The sequence below is a fragment of the Sprattus sprattus genome (assembly GCF_963457725.1).
Source record: "Sprattus sprattus genome assembly, chromosome: 5".
Taxonomy (NCBI): Eukaryota; Metazoa; Chordata; class Actinopteri; order Clupeiformes; family Clupeidae; genus Sprattus; species Sprattus sprattus.
In genome coordinates this window covers 18,421,023-18,444,722 of record NC_137924.1, presented here as the reverse complement: position 1 = coordinate 18,444,722, position 23,700 = coordinate 18,421,023, and the positions used below count along the sequence as shown (strand labels likewise).

General features: G+C 46.0%; 1 protein-coding gene across 1 annotated transcript in view; it reads right to left on the bottom strand.

Annotated features, from left to right (window-relative positions):
* Positions 1 to 22,968, bottom strand: part of cerkl (CERK like autophagy regulator) — a gene marked incomplete at both ends in the record, with an annotated part of 41,504 nt that extends 18,536 nt beyond the window's left edge. The window contains 3 exons of the mRNA XM_080839483.1: positions 836 to 967; positions 11,715 to 11,948; positions 22,611 to 22,968. Coding sequence (XP_080695609.1) covers positions 836 to 967; positions 11,715 to 11,948; positions 22,611 to 22,968 — 724 coding nt within the window. The remainder of the gene's footprint in view (positions 1 to 835; positions 968 to 11,714; positions 11,949 to 22,610) is intronic.
* Between the last annotated feature and the right edge of the window lie 732 nt (positions 22,969 to 23,700).

Sequence of the window (23,700 nt, the reverse complement as noted above, 5' to 3'; positions counted from 1 at the left end):
TTCCTATGCACACACCTGAACAGCTCATTATTGAAGATATACACACAGACAGAGATACACAACAAACACAACAAATCTGTTGGTTATAATATCTCTGTGCACATATGTCCATACTGATACCGAGTTTCATTATATACAGAAGACTTAATTCATATTCAAAAACTCTTTCTGACAGCTCTCATCACTGGGGCATGAATGTAACATTCTTCCACCTGGGTTGGTTGATGGTCTCGGTGGGAACAAGGGAAAAAAAACACAGTCTGCTGAACACCAGGCAGCAGGATGTGTGTGTGTGTGTGTATATGTGTGTGTGTGTGTGTGGGGGGTGTGTGGGTGGGTGTGTGTGTGCAAGAGAGACAGAGAGTGTGTGTATGTGTGTGTGTGTGTGAGCGAGTGTAAATCAGTGTTTGTGAATGTGTGTGTGTGTGTGTTTGCATGTGTGTGGGAGGCGTGTGGGATGAGTGTGGTGCGATGAGGGGTGAATGATCTCCAGTGAGAGGAGCCGCAGGGCAGACATTAATGCACCTTACCCAAGACTAGCGCCTCAGGGCCCACTAAACCTCTCATATACAAAGGGCCCCACGGCCCCCAGCCGGAACAGAGGAAACACCAATCCCAGCACTGCCCTGATGGAGAGGCCACACACCAGGAACCTGCCTGCCTTACCCCGTACCTTCACTGCCTGGCACCCTCACTGCCAACTGAATAATCTCTATCAATTTACATTATATGATAAAATATTTCTTCAATATATAGATGATGTGCTCTGAATCCCAATGTGTCTGTGCCAGTGTCCTGGTTCACTCTCAGGACAGTCCTCCTCTGATAGACTTACTGGTGAGGTCAGCCTCTATGTCAGCCAGCTTGAAGAGGGGAGCCACCTCATCCATGTAGACCCGCAGGGCCTCTTTCTTATGACTGGTGGGGTTCACAAAGACCTTCAGTGACTTGGGCCTGTTTCGGAAACCTGAGAGAAAAGCAAGGGAAATACAGAAAGAGAGAGAGAGAGAGAGAGAGAGAGAGAGAGAGAGAAAAGAAAGAGAGAGAAGGTTTAATGAGGAAAGTTTTATAATCAAAGTGTCACAGTGTCAGAGAGGGCCATTCCCTCCATCTGCTCATGCTGAACCTTCAACCATGATGAATCCGATTTTTTTTTTCAAACAGGGATGCCAATTGTACAGTCTCTCTACAGGAACCCTGAAATTAGTTCTCATCTGATTGTCAAGAAGCCTGAAATTAGTTCTCATCTGATTGCCGAGAAGCCTGAAAATGTTCCCCGTATGAACACGGCCTCCATCTCTCCTTGTGCATTCAGCTGTAGGTGTGACACTTTGCTACAGAAATCTCTTTCCCGCAGAGCGAGGGGGATTCACTCTCCTCCAATCCAAAAGGTCACAGCCCTGCCTCTTGTTTACAGCGCCTGAACGGCTGCCAAGACTGAAGGAGAGTCATGAATAAAAACATCCCCCAGGACACCCTCCTCTCTCAATCTTTCTCTCTTCTCCCTCTCTGTATCCCTCCCTCCATCTATATCTTTATCTCTCCTCTCTCTGTTCCCCTATGCTGAGCTTCCATTGTGCTGGAAAACGAGTTCATAATTAGTCAGATTTAGGGAGCGTTCCCTCCTGGCCTTCCTGGAGTTGGGGGATCGATGGGACCCACCGCCCCTTCCCTTCCCTCCGCCTCCCCTTTATCCCGCTCATCGCTCTAATCTGGCCCCCGAAGGTCCTGACCCGTCCCGGCCCGCCTAACGAGCCACCATCCTCGCCGCGGAAGGATTGGATGAGGTGGCGGTGTCTGGTGGGGGTGGGGGGGGGGGATGTCTAGGTCAGGAGGGTGAGCCCCAGGTCACGGTTCAAACGCAGGGTGAGAGAGGGAGACACAGGGGAGATGCGGTCCTCCAGGATGACAGTGGCAGGAGGCTGGGGAGGGACAGGGGGATTTCGGGGGGGACTGAGTAGCTGGGAGGAAGAAGCTGTGGGGTGGCAGAGCTGAGAGACGGGGACCATGGTAGAGGGGGGTGAAGGGGGGTGGGGGGGAGCTTTGCTGAGCTGAAGGGCAGCGGTTTGCCAGGGGAGAGGGTCGAGGAGGCGCAGCAGGGATGGGTGATGCGATCCATCCTGGGCCCTCCTCCTGGGACCTGCTATGCTCTGCACTGCTGCTCTGCTCTGCTGTGCTGTGCGCTCTGCCTGGGCAGGGCAGGGCTGAGAGGCAGTGCCACACTGGGGCCACAGAGGGAGCAGGTGCAGGAGTGAGACTCCTCCTCCTCCTCCTGCTGCTGGGGCTGCTGCTGATGGTGGGGCTCAGGAGGCTGGGAGTTGAGCGCCTCCAAACAGCCCACAGCCCCACCGACGGCCGTGGCCACACAGCCTCCCCTCTCACACGACACAACGACACACACACTCACTGCAACGCAACACACCGCACAGCACAGCACAGCACAGCACAGCGAGCGCTGTGGATAAACATACACAACTTACAGCAAAACACATGAACACAAGGATGAAGAACTTGGATAACAGTACAAAATACAAGACCTCTGAATATTGCAAGTGGTGCAGGTAATACACAACAAATACACAGTTGCCAGCCCAACTCTCAATTTACAGCAAAAACTCCTCAATAGGTTGAGCAACCTGGAGAACAGTACAAATGAAAAGACCTCTGATCATGGCAGGTGTTATTGCACATAAACACACCACATACTCACACATTTCAGTCAAACTCTCAACTTAAGCAAAACACATGAACACAGGAATGAGGAACTTGGACAAAAGTACAAAATAAGAGACCTGTGATTATTTCAGTTCGATTTTGTATCATTCATTGACACTAATGGCTTACTGATGTGCCATACATTGAGTCTCAGTGCCTGTGATGTAAGCGTGCTCTGATAAAGGGACTTTAAAAGTTGATTTTGATTCACTTACGGTACGGTACGGTAGCGTGTGTGTGTGTGTGTGTGTGTGGTGGTAGCAGTGGCTGTTGTTAATAGGCAATAATGTTCTCTTCCACGTGCTCGAGCCAAACGAAGATCCCCCTGCACCGCCGTGTTACTATGGCACATAATCCCGTGTTTGTGTGAGCTGGGCTGACAGGCTCACGGCAGAGCGCTGAAAGATGATCCAGGGAGTCAGGGGGACTCAGAGTCAGGTTTCTCCATCATCAACTCTACCTTGCGCTCATTCTAGAGCGCACGAGGGTCTGCGGTACAAACAGCACAGAACAGCTTGACCTGTGTACACTGTTCCGTTGATGAAACAGGAGTCAGCTTGACCTTAGTGGAGAGTGAATTTCAAATCTGATCAGGGGCCACCAATGAAGGCAATCCTGACAAACAGTCAGTGCTTGCATTTAACATGGTGCGGTGGCGTATACGAGGGTAAACAAAGAGGAAAATGATTTCAATAAGCCACAGGTCTGGTAGTGGCGGTTAACATACAGGTTGCGACTCTTGTTCATAGCAGTGTTTATTTATAACCAGACCATGACTGCTGGTGACATCCATAAAATCACGCGTAGTGTAATAACATTCATAATTAAGACAAACATGGCAGTTTGCTGCCACCAGTGCATGCTCCATGAGGTCATTAGCTTTCCTGGAGAAGGATGATGATCTCTTCTCCATCTCCTCTTGCTCCTCCGTCTCCCGTTTGCTTAATGCTTCTAGTACCCCTGAGGGTCGTCCTCCCACCTCCCCTCCTACGGCCACCCAGCACCACCATCAATGCATCTGTCTCTGGCCGCCCCTAATTCCTCTTCACCCTCCACCCTTCACCCTCCCCTCCTCCACCCGCACTGTGGGTCCTGGAGGTGCTGTGGTCACCGCTCAGGAGAGCATCTGCACAGACCTGCTGTGGGAGGCCCTTTCCCGTCTGTCCCCCCGGAGGAGATCATTTGGCACCGGGGACTACTTTCCCCGTAATCAGCCGTTAAATTACCTGGGCCCGCGGCTCGGGTTTCACATTGATCCGGGTGACAAACGCAGCTTGCTGGCATTGCCTGTAAGAGCAATAATCAGGCTATAATCATGGCTACAGTCGGGGGAAAGCAATGCAACAGGAAATAACTTGGTGGTTATGTGTGTGTGTGTGTATGTGTGTGTGTGTGTGTGTGTGTGTGTGTGTGTGTGTGTGTGTGTGTGTGTGTGTGTGTGTGTGTTTCTCCTCAGTCATTAACCATTTATCCAGCCTGCGATGTGGATCTTGCCAGTGTGGTCTCATTATCTTTGATGCTGTATCTTTCACAGATAAATAGCGTACCTAATTACTAGTTTTAAAAGACTATAACTGAAAAAAATTACAAGCATGGCAAATCACTACTGTATGACATGGAATTACAGTGGCAGTTCAGGTCGAGTTCAACTCCCTGCTCCATTGATAATACTCCGAAGGGCTAGGTGGTGCAGAGAATATTTGCTAATCCTTAGGAACAGATGTCTTTTTTTCCCTATGAAATCCCTGGCTGGCGCACTGACTGACTGACTGTCTATGGCTGACAGACTGGTCGGCTGTCTGAGGGGAAAGATGCCCTCTCATGGTTAAACCCAAACAGGAGTTTTGCGTGTGGGAAAGGTCATGTCTTCAGAGGCCTGGACTGGGCTAGACCTGAAGGGAGCATTGAAAGCATTGTGTGTGTGTGTGTGTGTGTGTGTGTGTGTGTGTGTGTGTTTGTGTGTGTGTGTGTGTGTTTGTGTGTGTCTGTGTGTGTGTGTGTGTGTGTGTGTGTGTGTGAGTGTGTGCGTGTGTGTGCGTGTGTGTGTGTGTGTGTGTGTGTGTGGCCGGGGGGATGGGGGTAGGTGGGGGTGTATATACCGGAGACAGTCCGCCTCAGGATGGGATGAGCGTGAGGGGAGGAGAGGAGCGCTTGCTCCCCTGTCCTCCGCCACCCTGTGCCACAGCGCTCCTCCTCTCTCTCAGTCTCCTCTTCTCCTGCTCTGGGCGCGTGGCCTCCATACGGGAGGCCAAACACCCAGACGTCTCCTCAGATCCGCTGCCAAACTGGAGCATCTGGCGCTGTGTCAGGAACTGGCATTAGCGCGCATTAGCGATGGGGGAGACCCCCCCAGCCCCTCTCCAGATTTTTCCCCTCAAGCAGGGGGGGTTTGGGGGGGATCACTGGGCAGGATCTGCTCCTAAGCCCCTCTGTGTGGGGAAGAGGGGAGCCTGGGCCACTGGGACTGTGGGTCAATACAGATTTCAGCATTCCAGATTATGACACTGATCCTCTTTCCTCCAATCTATTCTAGTTATGAATATAATTGCCGATGTATAATTAGTTAATTTAATTGCTGCCCTAACGCACAGCTCTGGTAATTACAGTCTGGTATATACGTACGTTTGTCAGCCTTAGTGCCAAAAATATAATGGGTCAAGATATGCCATACAATTCACATGTAATGTTTGACAGCATTTGTAATTTCTTGGTAAGTGTGGTATTGTTTTAGTAGGACAGGATACATCAGTGTCAGATGGGAAGGTTGTGTCGATACATGGTGCTGCAACCCCAATGCTCTAAAACCTTGTGGGTCACTGTGATGTTGCTGGTGTGTGTGTTTGTGTCTGTGTGTATGTGTATCTTGGTGTCTGTGTGTGTCTTTGTGAGTGTCACGTAAGGGAGAATCACAGCGACATGTGTTCCTGAGTTGCCACAATGGCAGATAACACCTTCAGCAATTGTGTGTGTATATGTGTGTGTGTGTGAGTGTTTGTGTGTGTGTGTGTGTGTGTGTGTGTGTGTGTGTGTGTGTGTATGTATGTGTGTGTGTGTGTGTGTGTGTGTGTGTGTGTGTGTGTGTGTGTGTGTGTGTGTGTGTGTGTGTTGTGTGAGAGATGGTGGAGGTGGAGGGGGTTGCCTGGTGTGACAGACAGAAAAATGAGGCAGGTCTGTAGGGAATTCGCTGAGAAAGCGACACACAGCATTCTGGGGGGAAAGTGATACTTGCTGTGATGCCTCCGTCGCAGACGAGCATCTGGCGAGTTTTGCACCTCAGCCCCTACGGAGATCCCCAGGAACAGACGGTCTCACGCTCACTCACACAGTCACTCATTCTCTCACTCACAAACACTCACTCATTCACTCCCACCGACTCAGTCATTCATTCACTCTCACCGATTCAGTCATTCATTCACTCACTCCTCCACTAACTGGCTCACTGACTTACTCGTTCTCCTATCTTTCCATTCACTCCTTCACTTGATCACCCAGTTACCTACTGTTTCCCCTTAATGAGGTTCATACTTCTCTCCCGCGCTTATTCAGGCGTCCCCTCGTGCTAAAGGTAGTCTCTTACGAGACACTGAACAGTGATAATTCACTGAGGGATTTCATTCAAAGCCAATCACCTCCGCACACACACACACACATGTCAAAATGATGTCCATTCTGTTAGCTCCAGTCAGTGTATTTGGACTACATGTCTCTGGGAAACACAGACACAATACACACGAGAGGGGGATCTTTGAGTAGCCTCTATTGTGCCTCGCACGGCTCGTGAAACAAGGGCCAAAGGTTCATTGTCGTGCTAAACTACAGTAAGTGAGCCATGGGCGGCTAAACGCTATATGCGAGAGACTGATAACTTCCAGCCAATCCGGGAAGAAAAGGGTCTCCATGGATACCCTCGGTGTGACTTAATGGAAAACCTGTTAATGTGTAACCTCATACACTTAGGCACGCTGCCGAAACAGAATGTAAATGTCATTCAACATCCACGGTGTCTACAATGGCCGTCCAAACTCAGCGGCTCATTCTTTCACCTTACATACCAAAAGAGCTTTATTTTTCAGCTTTTTTTCCCCTGGCCTTTATCCTGTTAAACAACCCAATGCGATTTTATACAGCGTGTACGCATACGCGGCCAGAGAGGTGAGTCGGTCGCCTTGTCCCCAATGCATACATAAAACTCAAGAATGAACACAATGCTGCGTGGATCAACAGGATGGGCCACTTGCTGAACCCACAAGTTTCACCCCACCCCCCCCTGTCCCCCTGTTCTTTTCTTCGCACTGCAAGCCTTTGCCATTGGGACAATAAAAGTTCAGCTTGATGTTAGAGTGTGACCACGCACTTTGACAAGAGCACCAAGGCCACATTATCAGGGGCCGGAGCCATGTGACTGGGGGCTTCTCTTCAGCCTCAGCCCCTCGGCCCTGATTGACCTGCCCTGGCTGAAAGCAGGCTAATCTTTGAAAGGTTTTTATTATATATATAGAAATACAGATTCAGTGCAGAGGCGGCGGCACTGGCGGACAGTGTGTGCAGGGGGCACTCTATCAGACGGATGGCTTGTACACCCCCCCCCCCCCCAATCATACAGGTGCTGCCATTGTTCGGGGGGACCCGAGGCCTTGGGCTCGCACGCTTGCCGTCAGCGGACCCCCGGCCCTCGACCCCGCTGCCGGGGGCCTTAATCTCTGCTCCCTCGGCTCAGTTGCTCAGCTGGACCAGCCACACCTCATGTGTCACTGCACATCACATGGCCTGTCAGGACGATGCCCTCAGCCCCCTGGCCAGCTCCACGTCCAGCATTCAGTCCACCTTCTTTACAAACTAAAGTAAAGTAAAATAAAAACAGCAGAGGAGTGGGGGGGGGGGGGGGGCAGTGTGAGTGAGTGTGTCTGTGTCTTTATGTGTGTGTCTGTGTGTATGTATATGTGTTTGTGTTTGAGGAGGGGGTGGGAAGGTGGGGGTGGTTACGTCGCACCTTTTGTGCCCCAAGTGTCAGCTGAGACCCACCCTCCATTGTGTGCCCTTCTGAGGGGCCTCCATGGGAAGCTGGGGACCCAGGATGCACCAGGCTGCCGTAACAGGTGAGGCCTACTATAATCCAGCGCAGGCTGTCTCTTCTACACCCCCACCCAACCCACACCCACACAAACACACACACATACACACACACACACACACACACACACACACACACACACACACACACACACACACACACACACTCACACCCATCCTCGAGGGAGAAGGGCTTCAGCAGCAGCACCACTGACTTCCCAGCCTATAAAACAACAGAGATAATCCTCCCGTGGAAAGACCTGAGCAAAGGAGTGTGTGAGAGAGAGAGAGAGAGAGAGAGAGAGATAGAGATAGAGAGAGAGAGAGAGAGAGAGAGAGAGAGAGAGCAAGGTGGGGGCAGAGAAACACCACATCCTTTATGAACTGCATTGTGTGAGTGCTATCAAGGTGTAATTTGGGTGGGCGGTCGGGCGCAGTCGACATGTGGCGCGGGGCAATGCGTTTCCCAGCTTGCCTCGTGTGGGAACCTAATGTTCTGCCGAGCCGGCGGCCTGCCTCTCTCCATCAGGCCCTGCCAGTCTCCAGAAAAGGGCCCAATCATTGTGGCAGACTCTAATGGGGGAGAACAAGCTCTGCTGTGCAAATACACGACATGCGATTGCTCAGAGAATATGAGAACAATAACGATGCCTCTGTCTCTCTCCTCTCCACCTCCATCTCATCATTGGATCCTGTTTGCGATCACAAACAGCATAGAAGAGATTGAAGAGATGTGCACATGTCTGATGGTTTTATCTCCATTTTCAGGGGTCGAAGGCTACAAAAACAGCTTGGCAATATCAAACTGTGTTCAGTGAGCTCCGCTCATTGTCTTTGTGTGTACGTGATGTGTGAACGCACGTGTGTGTTTTTTTATTCCTTCTACACAACAATAAATAAGCCTGTTCCTTGTCCTTTAGGCCCCCTCAAGGCATTTTCTTTTAATTATGTTAATGAATTCATGTCAAGTACAAAGTACTTGCAGCCCTCTCACCAAAGCTCCTCGCCGTGAAAAAAAAGCGAAGAGGTTTAAATCCTTACAAGGCTGGGAGGACAGGGCCCTGAAAAACAAGGTTTATGCCAAAATCTACACCGCTGAGAGCCCGAAGGCCATGCGCAATGAGCTAGAGGTACATGGTGTCCACAAAGGGATACACACACGTAAACACACAGTCAGAGTCACACTCACACACACAAATACACAGACACTCACTCATTGATTCACACGCACAAACACACACACACACACACAGACACCCACACACACACACAGACACAGACACACATACACATACAATCAGACTCACTCTCACACACATCCACAGACACTCACTCAATGATTTACACGCACATACACACACACACACACACACACACACACACACACACACACACACAAACACACACACACACACACACACACACACACACACACACACACACACACATGCACATAAAGTCACACTCACTGTCATACAAATACACAGACACTCATGTACTGACTCACACACACGTACGCACACACGCACGCATGAGAGAGAGAGCCGAGGCAGCATTATAATGAAAAGCTGAGTGACTCACGCATGGCAATCCCCTGTAATTCCCTGTGAGTACCGCACCTACTGAACAGCGTTCGTTACATCACCCTGTATTAGTTGTTAGCTAAAATTCCATGGATTAGACAACACACAGTACAGTCCACCAGTATTATGCCCACGTCATATGAGCAGCTTTCCTAGAAATGACAGAAACCATCGAGAAGTATATTTTTTTATGCTCTGATTAAGGGTTAGACCCATTTTTTAAAACTCAGATTAAAAAGCTGCTGTGTGCGTGTGACTGTCGAAACTTTTTTTCAAATGATGATAAAACAGTCGCTCGACAATCAGAGGCATGGTAGGCGCATGCAATGCAACGTGGCTTTCTCTCTAAATGAGGATTAGCAGAGATTACACACCATCATTTACAGCGACAACAGCACTTACTGACGCTCACTGTATTTTCTGATGACAAAGGATTTTAATGAACGCTTGGTTATGCTGATGAAACCTTGGGGGATTTTTGAGACTCCGAAGGGGGGGAGTGGGTGAGTGAGTGAGTGAGTGAGTGGGTGGGTGAATGAGTGACTGAGACAGTCAGTGGGTGGGGGGGGTGGGTAGCGAGAAACCAATCCAGCCTGGCAAGAGAGAAGCTCATCCTCTCTTCCCATTACCCATCCCTCCCACCCATCCATCCACCCACCCACCCAGGTTGCTGGAGGGAGAGGGCCCTGCCACGTTGGGAGGGACACCTGTCCCTGGCCGGCCCCAGAGCCCCGGCTGCATCTTGGCAGTCGCTGGCGCTGGAGGAAAGCAGATAATTACAAAAACTCCGGGGTGGCTGCAACCAACCTGTTTCTCCACGGAGATCCAGCAGGTCCTCGCGGCCAACGCCTCCTCCTCTCCCTCCCTCCCTCCCTCCCTCCCTCCCTCCGTGCTCTCCCCCACATCTCCTCCCTCTCCCCCTCAGTAGAGAGCTTTGGGTGTCTCAAAGCACAGCGGACGCGAGCATCACAATGACATGCTCGTCACACAAAAGAGCAGGCCTCCCCTGCAACCTCTCAATGAGAGCCACGGTGTATCCGCTCCCCTCTCTCTCCACCCTCAGTGAGCGACATTGTGTCCACACTCCCCTCTCTCTCTCCACTCTCCAGGGCTGAGGGCCCACATGCAGAGGGTCACCGCAGCTCAGCCCAGGACCCCTCTGAGAAACCCACTGGACTCGAGAGCAGGAATGAGACATAATAATAACAGAAGAAGCCACCCACCCAGCGAATCAGTTTCAGACTGTTGCTCAACGCAAATGCCTGTGTCTCGCCGGGCAAGGCAAGGCCTTTCCACTCAACATTCAATTAGCATTAGCAGGGGGTAATAAAACTGCAAATGGCAGCAAATGTTTTACCCCCCATGTTCTATACAGCAGAATCTCTTTAAAGGCACTGAAATGACACCCAATTAAAGTGAAAGCTCAGTAACGTTTGATTTTCCATTTGGTGTGTGCAGTGACTTTGATTACTGCTCCGAGGGCAATGGGTTAAATTGGGCGGCAACTTTACCAAATTGCCATGCTAAGAATACATGAGAACACACACGGACACACACACAACACACTGCGTAAGGCAAACATTACAGAGTCTGAACTAATTAGGACAACATGACGTGTGTAAAAACCTCTGAAACTAAGACATTTAAATACCTGACCCACCCATCGAAAGGTCTTTATGGATCAAAGCTATGGATGTCATCAGGTAAGCTTCCTGTTAAATACATCCACCTCTCCCGGTGACTCACAGGAGAAACAGCTCTGCAGCAGAAGCCCCACCCCTTAGACGTGTCAACTGGGTCAGAGACGGGCCTTCAGACTCCTGAGACCAAACAGGCCATGAGGTAATGGCCCTAGAAGGTCTGGGAGGGAATGCTGTGGTTGCACTGTTCAGGTCACATTTGGTGACATGATGCTGGAGCATGTGTTATTGAAATATTTGGTAACACCATATTTGAATAGTCTGCTTACAGAGACTTTACAGGTGGTTTCTTGAAATTCAAGTTCAATCTTTAATTGTTTACTAAACATCAGCTAAACCAAACTCAATCCTTGAAAACCTTAAACCATAAATTGTAGTTACGTAACAGAGTCCCAACAGATAATTCAACAGATCTATAATCTGAGCATCTGTAGCTGGTCTATAGGGGACTATACAAATAAAGAGTGACCCAATATTTGAATGCCACTGCGACTTTAACCCAGCTTTTTAATTTAAGTACAGGATATGTTTAAAGAACACATGAAAATAGATGTTTAAAATATGGGAATATAGCAGAAACGAACGATAGTCCTTATTTAAAACACCCCAGTCACCCAACACTGTTAGCCACAGTAGGCAGACCTACCGCTGAGTAAGGCCTTGAGGTGTTTGAACCAGATCTCACAGTGGTCCACGCTCAGGTTGTTGAGGTGGGTCTCGTGGTCCTTGAGTTTGGCGCCCTTGCGTTTGCAGTGGAAGAGGGTGATGCCCAGCAGTGTGCCCCCGCTCTGCTGCCCCACTGTCCGCCGCCGCTTCACCTTCACCGCAAACATGTCCTTCAGCTCCACAAAGGCCTCCTTCCTCTGAGAGGATGCGTCCCCTGACACACACACACACACACACACACACACACACACACACACACACACACACACACACACACACACACACACACACAGTGACAAAACACACACGCACACACAATGACATGACAACCTTCAGTACATATGGTAATACATCATATTGCACTGAGGCACTTATTTGTGTGGGGAATCTATAAATAACTAGATAGATTTCACACCAATGGATGGTGTTACTTAAAAGAGAGATAAGGTTGAGCACTGCTTTCTCTATAACTCTTGAAGTGCTTTTCCATCGAAACACTCCTCAAGCAAGAAGGCTTGGTTCATGAAGGTTGAATTTATCTGTATTATTATTCCTGCTGATCAGATTCACATCTCCTTCACATCGTTTGATGGGTGGAATGTATAAGTGTATATATAAATATATATATATATAATATATATTTATATATTAGAGCACTCATATATGACCTATCCTTCCCTTCATATCAGCATCCTTCTGATGTGTTGACCCTTTCTCAACCCCTAGCTACAAATGGTGACAGTCATCAGACAAGCTCTGATTCAGCCCAACTTGGCTCTCCTCCTGCAGATGCAAACTCCAAGATGTCTGTCTGTCTGTCTGTCTGTCTGTCTGTCTGTCTGTCTGTCTGTCTGTCTGTCTGTCTGCATCCCTCCTTCCCTGCTGCCATCCCTCTGTCTCTGCGTCAGCCTAAATGTGTTTGCGTCTCCTCATGTGAAACCCTTTCTTCATTAGCCAAGCCCCAGCCGCACCTCTCTGTTTCAGAACATTAACTACCCTCTCACATTACTGCACAGGACACCCTCTGCCATCTGTTCACACTCAGCCTGCCGCTCCACCACAAACCTCACGCAGCAGCATCAGCAGCATCACTCTATTTGGTCAACTTTGCAGCGCTGTCTTTGTGTCTCTTGCACAACTACACACACCAACAGACATACACGCAAACTTATCTAGACACAGACATGCACAAATACACTCTCTCTCACACCCACACACATTTACACACAAACACGTATACACACAGATTCCCCCCAAAAACAGTCAATTTAATTAGAGGGAATGAAGCTAATCTCTTCCGTCAGAGCTGTCTGTGGTCGAATGACAAAACTGGCCCCTGTTCAGGATGATTCACAGGATGAGGACACAGAGGGTGTGTGGCCATACAACAGCACGAGAGACAGAGAGAGAGAGAGATAGAGAGAGAGAGAGAGAGAGATGGAGAGAGGGGAGGGGGGGTGATGAAGAGAGAGGTGGGAAGAGTGATAGACAGAGAAGCAAAGAGATGGCTGAAGAGAGAAAGAGAAGAGAGGGTGGAAGAGAGAGAGATGGAGAGAGTGTGTGAGGGGAGGTGGTGGCAAAAGAGGAAGATGAAGAGGAAAAGGGAGAGAGTGAGAGAGAGAGAGAGAGAGAGAGAGAGAGGTAGGGCCCCTCCCCTGCTACATTACAGTAAGCCGGCGCCCTGTCTGAATCAATCTTGGCACATCTGTCTGATGCAAACCGTAAACAGGATTACAGAGGGACTTATCTGCTTGATGCTAATTGTGCTGCCGTTTTCTGCACATGTTCACTCTGTCACAGCAACCGCTTTTCATTCAATGTCTCCAAACACCACAACTACAACTACAACTACAACTACAACAAGCTGCTTCTCTTTTTTTGCAGGCTCAGCTCTTGTGAGGGTAACCCGGGCTGGATCCGTCTGTGTCTGAGCCCTTGGCAATGACTATTTAGTATTCAACCCCCAATTAGGAGGAGTAACAGTTTGGTTAAAATGGGCTTAGCACAAAGCAGGAAATTAAAAAAGAAGGAGAGTGCTGGCAACAGCAACACATGCCACGCTGTAGTTTTAACAATTCCGCTCGGCTCTTCAAAGTCAATAACAATCTCACGATACAATGATGCATGATATGAGAGGGAAACAGTACAAAATGAGACGCAGCTCTTCTGAATTTTTTTTTCAGGAGATGGCTTCATTCAACACTTATCTTCACTTGTCTTAAGGATTGGAGCTACGAGGCTCCTATGACTAAATACTCACACAGCAAACATGCTGTCACACTACACAAAAAAATAGATACATGTTATCATTGTCCTTTTAGTGTTCAGCTTAGTCTAAATAAATTAGGTGCTGCATGTGTGGCAACAATATGAATGAATCAACACAATTCACATGTATAGTGTGTTTTTCATGCAGATATGTTGTCTGTTCTGTTTGTACTACCTATATAATTAACTGCTTTCTACTTCTGGTGCCAGAGCTGTTTTAAAAGGCATGATCACTCATGTCCACTTAGCCACGGGGAGCTACATGGAAGGAATCCACAGCAGGTTATATAATCAATATTCCATTGACGTGGGCCATGATGATGCACAAGAGAGTTACTCAGTCATTTTCCACCAATCACACGCCCGCCCCTTGTTTGTTTACAGCTCCTTAGCATCAGAGCTGCTAGCTCATCTCGGAGAAAGGCTGTTGTCAGGAGATGCAATAAAGGCCATTTGGTTGCCAGCATCGTTAATCCCTGTCCTTTCACATCCTCTAAGTATAGTATGTGTCATCAAAGTGTTGACACGGGTCAGGCGACCAAGAGCGGTGCTTAGCGCATGCTGAGGACTGGTAAACAACTCAGACTAAGTCTTCCTCCCAGCAGACATCTTAGTCTCTGTTGTTCCCTGCCTTTTCTTCTTCAGGGGTATGGTTTTCAAGTTCTCAATCCATACAGGATGAGTGGACCATAGGATCCATGGGGGGGGGGGGCACTCTCTGCTGGTGGTGTATCTGTGTTTGTGTGTGTGTGTGTGTGTGTGTGTGTGTTCGCTCGAGGGCACGGCGGCTCAGATGTAAGATGGGCCATATGCTCTAGGTCATTGCTCTAGATGGGCCACTATGGGCCGGATCAATATGACTGGTCTGGTAGCACACCAGGTCAGATGACACTGAGACCACTCCACAGTCTGTCTCTCGATAAACCTGCAATCTCCTGGGATCTTATCTCAGTCACTGACAAGTTCATACATCCAGTGCATGCACTGAGTCCAGCCCCCCCTTATAAGGCTTCTCCATAAAGATTAGAGCTGTATATAATGTTACTCGTGATGCTGTGTGCAGTGTGTGTTTGCTTCATCTACACATAAAGGCACATTTTAATGAGGTCCTATCCTGCCCAATGAACAACTGCATGCACCTGCTTTATTTTAATATGGTCCACTAAAAGGTATATTAAAGTACTGCTATCTGAATCAAACCATTTTTATTAAATGATCATTTTAGGATGTATCATTGATTATAGATAAATAAATAAATAATTAGTTCTGTAACTGTAAAGGTGTTAATGATTCAACAGATCTCAATGGCTACTCTGCATAAAGTGTCCCCTTTTATCCTGCCAAATGTTTTTTTTTTTTTTTTTTTTTGCTTGGCGAACATGACTCTGATTTAAGATGACATGACGGGCACAGCCCCTCATATGGGTCACAGTGAGACGCGGGGAGATTAAATAAAACTGTGCACTCTCCTAGAAAACTTTATTGCTTCCAGATGGATACAAGCTTCCTCTCAGCACTCCTCCTGCCTGCCTGCCTGCGGTGAGGCAGGGGGCCCGTCGCCGCCGGCATGTCAACGTGCAATTAATGTATGGACAAAAGGAATCAATTCTACACCCATCTCCAGCACATATGTAATCTAATATGCACATGCAGACAGGCATCGTTCAATAGTGGATTTTTCCAGGAAAACTAGGTGAAATATTCACTGACAGAAACCGCACTGGAATATGCATTTTAAATGATTACTGTTTGTTTGTGTGTGTGAGTGGGCTTTTTGGAATATTAAATTTCCATCTCTTTCTGTCCCTTCTTTTTGTAGGCCCATTTAACACTAGCACACTAAAGTGCTGATGCAAGCTATGCTCTGTGACCTCATTAGGACAAAATGGGGGGCATTTAATACTTTCAACAAAAAAAACCCTCTTTGTCTCATATCGGCTCTTCCCATTGTTGTTGGAGGTTCCGTGGAGCCCCCCCGCCCCCTCTTTTTTTTTGCAGATGAAACTAATACCGTGCGTTGACAAGTGTCCAAGTCCAGATAGAGGCCCGTGCCAGGCCTGGGCGCCGCTCTTTGCCCCCATGTTGTGTGGGGCCATGTGGTTCCCAGTGTGGCGCCTGAGACCATATTTTCCACCTGTGCCTTCGGAGGCCTGCGTGTCCAGACACAGACAACACCAAAACCCAATATTTACATTTTTATATTGCCATCTTCGGGCCCCCAGGAAGCAAACAAAGGAGACGACGGCGTATGTTTGCTCCTTTTGTGCAATTAGACTGTGACACTGTATATCCCATTCGTAATATAGCTGGGTCACACATTTTGAGCCTTTGCTGGAGTGGGGGAAAGACTGTTCACTGAGCCATTACAACTGATTAGGTTTTACAGTTGTAAATAGCAGAATAAATACAGTTCTTTGTTCTCTTCATTTAAACAATCCTGTTGATTTTATGAGCCAATTATGGTATAGGTTTGTTTGTTTTGGTTGGGTATTTCCATTCTAAGGTCAATATGCTCTTTACATGTTTGTCTTCTTTGGAAGTAAACAAAGATATTAAGCTGGCTGTGTTGAGATATTTGTTCTTTTTACGTGCCACAGTTATAAATATCCTCTAAAATCAATTTAACTCTCAAGATGGGAACTTGAAAAGCAATAACGAATGTTTTTTTCTCCTGAGTATAGATTCTCATAATATGCAATTCAATCATGGTGTGGAGTCCATTTTCCTCCACTGCTTTTAATTACTAGCGTACACCTGCCCCAGTGTGCTTTAGACCAGAGTCTCAGGTGTTCCTGAATGAACGGTGCATGACTTGGCATAATGAGAGCTGAGAATGCTAATGACACCTTGCTTTGTCAGTCAAATGTCTCTGTCTGTTTACTGTGGCCTGGGAGAGAGGGTAGAGGACAGGCGCAGATTTAGAGACTGGGGAAGACACAGTGAGACTAACAGAGAGAAAGAGAGATAGAGAAAGAAAGAGAGAAAGAGAGAGAGATGATAATCACAAAATGCCTACACTGATGTTATGACAAAAGAATGCTCATTTATTCCTAGTTATGTGTGATGTTTGTGTTTCCTCACTGTATAACTTCATGTTGCATCTGTACTGCATTTAGCCTCCAGGCTTCAGATTTGGAGAACGTTTTTTCTAAAATATTTGCCTTTCGCTTCTTGTTCCCAAGACACGAAAAGACGGGATTGGAGAACCTCTGCGGGGAAATCAGAGGCAGAAATCTGAGGACAGGCTTGTCAGCCCAGTGGCAGAGATGAGAAGGCAGAGGAGCTGAACTGACCTCAGTGGTCAACAAGATTCCTCCGAGTTCCAGAAAAACCAGGTCGCTAAAACTTCAAAGCACTCCTAAAACCGCCTTAAATGCCCAGTCCATTTCTCGCATAGTACAGATATAGTTTATTTTAATCTTCACATTTAAGCAGGCAGGGACCCTATTCCTAGATGCTGTGTTTTGACTTTTTCAAGGAAAACAGCCATCCAGAAATATTTCCTGTTTAAACAAAATTCAACACCATCAACTGAACATGATTCTAATTAGCTAGCCTATGCGTGCATCGAACGTGCACTGTGCACTGAATTCGGGGCGGGGATAGTAACGCCATCTCCAGCAGAGTATTTAAACTGTGTTCCCATTGTAAGGACATTTATTACGATCTGTCTGAGAGTGGGCTGTCAAAGCTAGCATCATCAAAGTCATACAGTACAGTAGGCTACATACATTCAATAAAATTAACCTACATTTGAGTCCAACTGCATGACCATTCTTACCCTACACTTACCCTTACAATAAAGAAGTGATCCTATTTCAACCATAACTTCATTTTAAATTATTTCTTTCTTTATGACATTTAGTTTATAGTTTAGACAGCAACGTTGACATCTATATTCAACTGCATCCACTACATAATCTCAAACTTTATTTGTTGGTAACTCTCCAAAAAGGCTACCATTAACACATTTCTTAATGAAAAGGAAACATGAATCACAATAATACTTCAGTGTAACCTGTACCTATGTGGAGTGCAAATATGTCTTGTCTCTACACTACCCAACAGCTCTACGTCTGCTAACACTACAGAATGCATAATTCCTACGGGCACTGCACTAGTTTTGTATAGCCTAATCTTTATTTTCAAATACTCCATAATAACTTTATTTCTATTTTGATGGGAATAGGCAGGTGAAACAATGACATTCTCATGATGTACTATACACAGAAACATCGTTTGGATTTCTTCTATAATAGGCCGAACGACGCCCCTGGATAAGGTGTCGAGGGGGTTGAAGCGTACGTCATGCGTGACTGTATGAGCTATGAAACTAGCGATTTAAAAAAAGTTTTAATGAAGAACATGGTTGCAAATATACAGCCGCGGAAAAAATTAAGAGACCACTTCAAAATTATCAGTTTCTCTGGTTTTACTATTTATTGGTATGTGTTAAAGTAAAATGTATATTTTTGTTTTATTCTATAACCTACTGGCAACATTCCTACCAAATTTCAAATAAAAATATTGTCATTTAGATCATTTATTTGCAGAAAAATGACAATTGGTCAAAATAGCAAAAAAGATGCAGTGTATTCAGATCTCGAATAATGCAAAGAAAACAAGCTCAAGCTTCCAAGTTCGTCTTCTCTGATGAGTCCAATTTCACAGTAGGTGCAAGACTCTGTGGCTTGTAGGCCTCTCCAGGTCTCCGTCTAACCATCAGACGACCATGTGTTGGGCAAAGCTGAAAATTGGACTCATCAGAGAAGACGAACTTAGAAGACCCTCCAGTCCGCTTTGGTTCAATACTTATGGTCTTTTACAAACCTCAGCCAGGCAAAGTACAACTTTGTCCCAGAAGAAAAACTTGCTTCCTTTTGCTCTGACAATGTTCCCCAACTCTGAGAAGTGTTTTTCCCAGCAGGGCAATGCTCCATGCCACACAGCCAGGCCAGTAAAGGTGTGGATGGAGTACCACCAGATCAGGACCCTGTCATGGCCAGCCCAATTTCGAGACCTGAATCCCATAAAAAACCTCTGAAATGTGATCAAGAGGAAGATGGATGGTCACAAGCCATGAAAAGAAGTCGAGCTGCTTGAATTCTTGCGCCAGGAGTAGCATAAAGTCACCCAACGGCAATGTGAAAGACTGGTGGAGAGCATGCCAAGACACATGAAAGTTGTGATTTTAAATCAAGGTTATTCCACCAAATATTGATTTCTGAACTCTTCCTAAGTTAAAGCATTAGTATTGTGTAGTTTAAAAATGAATATGAGCTTGTTTTCTTTGCATTATTCGAGATCTGAAGACACTGCATCTTTTTTGCTATTTTGACCAATTGTCATTTTTCTGCAAATAAATGATCTAAATGACAATATTTTTATTTGAAATTTGGTAGGAATGTTGCCAGTAGGTTATAGAATAAAACAAAATGTGCATTTTACTTTAACACATACCAATAAATACTAAAACCAGAGAAACTGATAATTTTGAAGTGGTCTCTTAATTTTTTCCGCGGCTGTATATGTATACAACTGTGTAGAGCACGAAACAAGCAGCTAGCTAAAAAGCTACCATATAAGCCAATGGAGTGGTGGCATAAGCGCTAATTGTGCCTTAAAACTACTGTTTGAAAGCTTCAGTTAAGACATACATACTCTGCATCGGTCGCGTAGCACATTTCAGATCAAACCGAGTCATTATAAACATATAAAAAGTTGTGTAGATAGCTTTATTAATGTAAAATATTCCTCACTTCAAGGAGCCATGTTTTTTTTTTTTTAATTCCCCTTTCTTCCGAACGACGGGCGAACGACGCCCCTGGTGGATTGCATCGCTAAGTGTGAAGTTAAGTGTGAAGTTCGCTAAGTGTGAAGTTCGCTAAGTGTGAAAGTTACTACTGGTCCTGACCACACGTAGAATTCTTCTCAGCGAAAGAACAATTTAAGCTAAGTGCGCCGTCGGGAAACTGCTCTGCAACGTAGGATCCCTCTTACGACCGATTTCAAGTGCTTTTTCGCGTTTGGGAAACGAGGCCCAAGACCCCAGGCCAAAGAGAAAAAGAAGCATATTTTCACTAATAGTTATAAACCCACACAGCAGTCATCTATTCTGAACTTTAAAATAGGAGGTCACAGAAATAAAATCCCCCAGTGCATAAATGTGTATGTAAAGATTACAGTCATAAAAATAGCATTTTAATCCAGCTCACTACTTTTCCATCAACAAATTCCATTTCGATACAGTAAACAAACCAAGGATGGAGCCTGAGATATCTCCCCCTAAACATGCACTTACATAGGCTACACCATCACCATCTCCCCACTGCTCTTCAGCTATGAACTCTCAAGATATTTCCAAAAACCCAGGCCCTGGGCTCTGTAAAGTGCCTAGAGACTATTGCATTGTTTTGGCACTTTAGAAATCAAATTGAATCGAATTGAAAAACATATCCGGCTACTCTAGTGTTTCTTAGCATCAAGTCAACTGTATAACCATGAAACCACAGAACAGCAAACAGCAAGGGAATAATCCCATCTCCACACAGTGCAGACTGGAGGTGCTAATATCATTGAGACGCACAGACGGCAGAGCAGTGCAACACTCAGTGGGAACTAAGAAACCAAGTAAATGAGTTCAGAACAAGAGGAGGCAGCTCTGTGCTTTGTGTGCTCAGGTCATTGCTGAGAGGCACTGACGCTCAACTGTAAACAAAACATAAACTGACAAGACACCTGCACAGAAGTACGCCCACAATGGGATGTTTGTTCTGAGGTGCTGTAGCATCTCACACCATGCCGTGAGAACAACAGAGAAACATTTTATGAAATGTGTCATTTGAAAATTGTAATCAGACTTTTGTGGCAATTTTGAAATGCCCTCTTTAGCAAATTAGCACAGCCGTTTTTTTGCCATTTAATAACACAATACTGCAAAGTGCTGAGAGTTATTGTCCAATTCACTGTCGATTCTAGAGAAGAATAAAGAGGGAGATGTTTTGATCCGCTATCCCCAGGCAACAGAATCACAAAGCATCAAATAAAGCATCCCAGCATATCAGCACTGGTGTGTCATTTTTTGGCAGTTTCATGATAGCATTTGGTAAAGGCCATAGGGGGTTATTAGATGGCTGCTTTCTGTGTAATGAGAGTGCTGGCTTAATAACATTAGCTTGGATCACAGATAAAAAAAGTACTGTCTATAAAGCTTAAGCAAAATGGAGCCCCTCTTGCACCAGGCACTGCTGGGGCTTTTGAAGGCCCTGTTCAAAAACAACAACATCACGAAGAGATAGCCTACATGCTTTCCCTTTAAACTCCTGGACACAAATCAAAACGCTTCATTCTCTCTTTCTCCTCGTTATTGATGAAACAGTTTCACTTCATGATCAAACATAATGCACCCATTAATGTTTTTTCCCTGGGTGGCAGTAAAAGCAAATGACCGACTTTCCTGGCATACAGTGGAAGGAAAGAAATCAAAGTCAAACCATAGATAGGCAGCCAGTCAGTGTATTGATACTGATAATAATATCTAAGTTTATAAGTAGAAAAACTTGAAAGTTTGGAGTTTGCCAATGCATGGTTTTATTTTGGCTATTAAATCAAAGTGTGTCAAAATGCCCACCAGTTTAAAAAGCAACACATGCTTTGTTACCTTCATTAGTGAGTGCACTAGCATATTGCAGAGACTACCCTGTGAAAAGGAAGTCATATGCTTATCTTCCTTGTGCAGTGATGCAGATGGTAGTTTTTGAGTATCATTTACTTGGACATTTGCTAACTGTCTACAAGACTAGCAGATGCCCTACTTTAGGTGGTCACAACAGTGGACCGGGGTCTATTACCAGCACATCTGTCACACAGGACTTTTTGGCATCACTAACATTTTCCATTTTTTTTTTCAACATAACCTTTTAGTCTTTGGATGCTATGATACAGCCTGTGTGAAAATCTGTATGACCACATGCCTTATGATTTAATGATACAGTTTGTAAATATATATATATATATGAATATAAATATAATAATAAAATATATAGTAATAATACTTGCAAGCTTCTCCAAGCAAATCACCATAATATGCAAATAACCATTTGAGTTATAGTGTTATTTGCTCATTTATAAAAAGATTGAAACTTGTATGCATCTACTGAACAAACGATGGTGGTCACAAATTCATTTCTAAATGATCTTCTCATTCTAGGTTTTCGGCAGGCCTTCCTTGCCAAAGTATTTTCTGATTGGTTGCAACAGTGTTATACTGTCACAGAAAAAAAAAAACATGACAGGGCATAACCTACTTCTAAGGTAATGGTCGGTCAGCCACCACTTCTAGTTCTACATGTAAACACGGGCTAAGGATCCTTAATCCCTGTTGTACCAGTGGCTAATTTACAGTCACACCTAGCGATAGAGTATTTTGACGCATGTACCTCCAGCGTTGTAGATTGTATTTATCAAAGGGTTTATTTCCAACAAGTGGGCCATGTTCTGCTTGGCCCATGTTTGGTGTGAAAATGCGGCCGCCCTACAGGTTTGGAGAAAGAAAAGCAGGAACAGAAACTAATTGTCATGGAAACAGAGAAAACACTACGCGGCTCACCTGTAGGGGTCTCGGGCTGGATGGGAGTCCATGTAACCCGCGTTGCAGTTAGAACTACATCATAGCTCCGTTTCCCTATTTGAAATATCCCCCTAACTATCGGTTCGTCATTGTTATTTAGAGTGCATTCGCCTTGTAGACTTTCGGAGCTAACAGTTTCAGGGAGCGCCTCAGTGCTTAACTGAGGGGCAGAAACGGAGCGTTTACCGCCTGGTTGTGGCTTCTTCTTTTTCTTTTTCTTCTTAGCACGACTGCTTGTGTCTACGGCAGACACCGGTTGCATTTCGCGTAACTCTTCCTGGCTCTCTGACCAGACTCCTCCTCGAACGCTGTTCGATTTCCGTGGAGTTTCGAACATTACTTCTCTATTTACGACAAAGTTTCGGAGATCGACTCGGTGTGGTAATTGTAGAGTAAGCGCGCTCCCGCTTGCTGGGATTTCGCAGCCTATGTGGTCTTTGCGGCACGCTTGGACTCCCTCAGTGGCGCGCGCCCCCGCGGAGCGTACCTTATTGTGGTCACGCGCCGGTTACTTTTCACAATAGCTGTCTGTTTTGAACACTCTTTTCGGTAAACGTTAGCTGACAGAAGTGCATCTGACTATCCATTTTGCTTGTCTGTCAAACTGTAGAAATTGTGATAATATAACCCGATTGTGCAGTTTATGGTTTTTCTCAACAACAAAATGGTGTGTTTCTAAGCCTCCATTTCAACAATAAGTTATGAATTTCCTAGGCCTTAGCAGGAGTAGCAATGTCGTAACATAGATGTACTAGCGGAGAATATCACTTTAGTAAACACTAACTTTTCAACTGGGGGGCGTCGTTAAAGTGGGAGGTGTTTTAGTAGCACCTTGGACAGTTCCTAAGGCATGGACGCCAAAACACGTCTTTGCCTTATAACCCTTCGGGTGTCGGTGTAAATGTCTTCAGCTCGGATTAAAAATAACTTGCTATTATGCAGTTAAAACGCAAATACTCTAATACATTCATCTGGCCAGGTAATTATTGTTGGTGCATTAGTCACACTCGATCCTAAAAAAAATAAGTTCTCCTACAAACACTCACACTTCAGTGTAAAATCTCAGAAG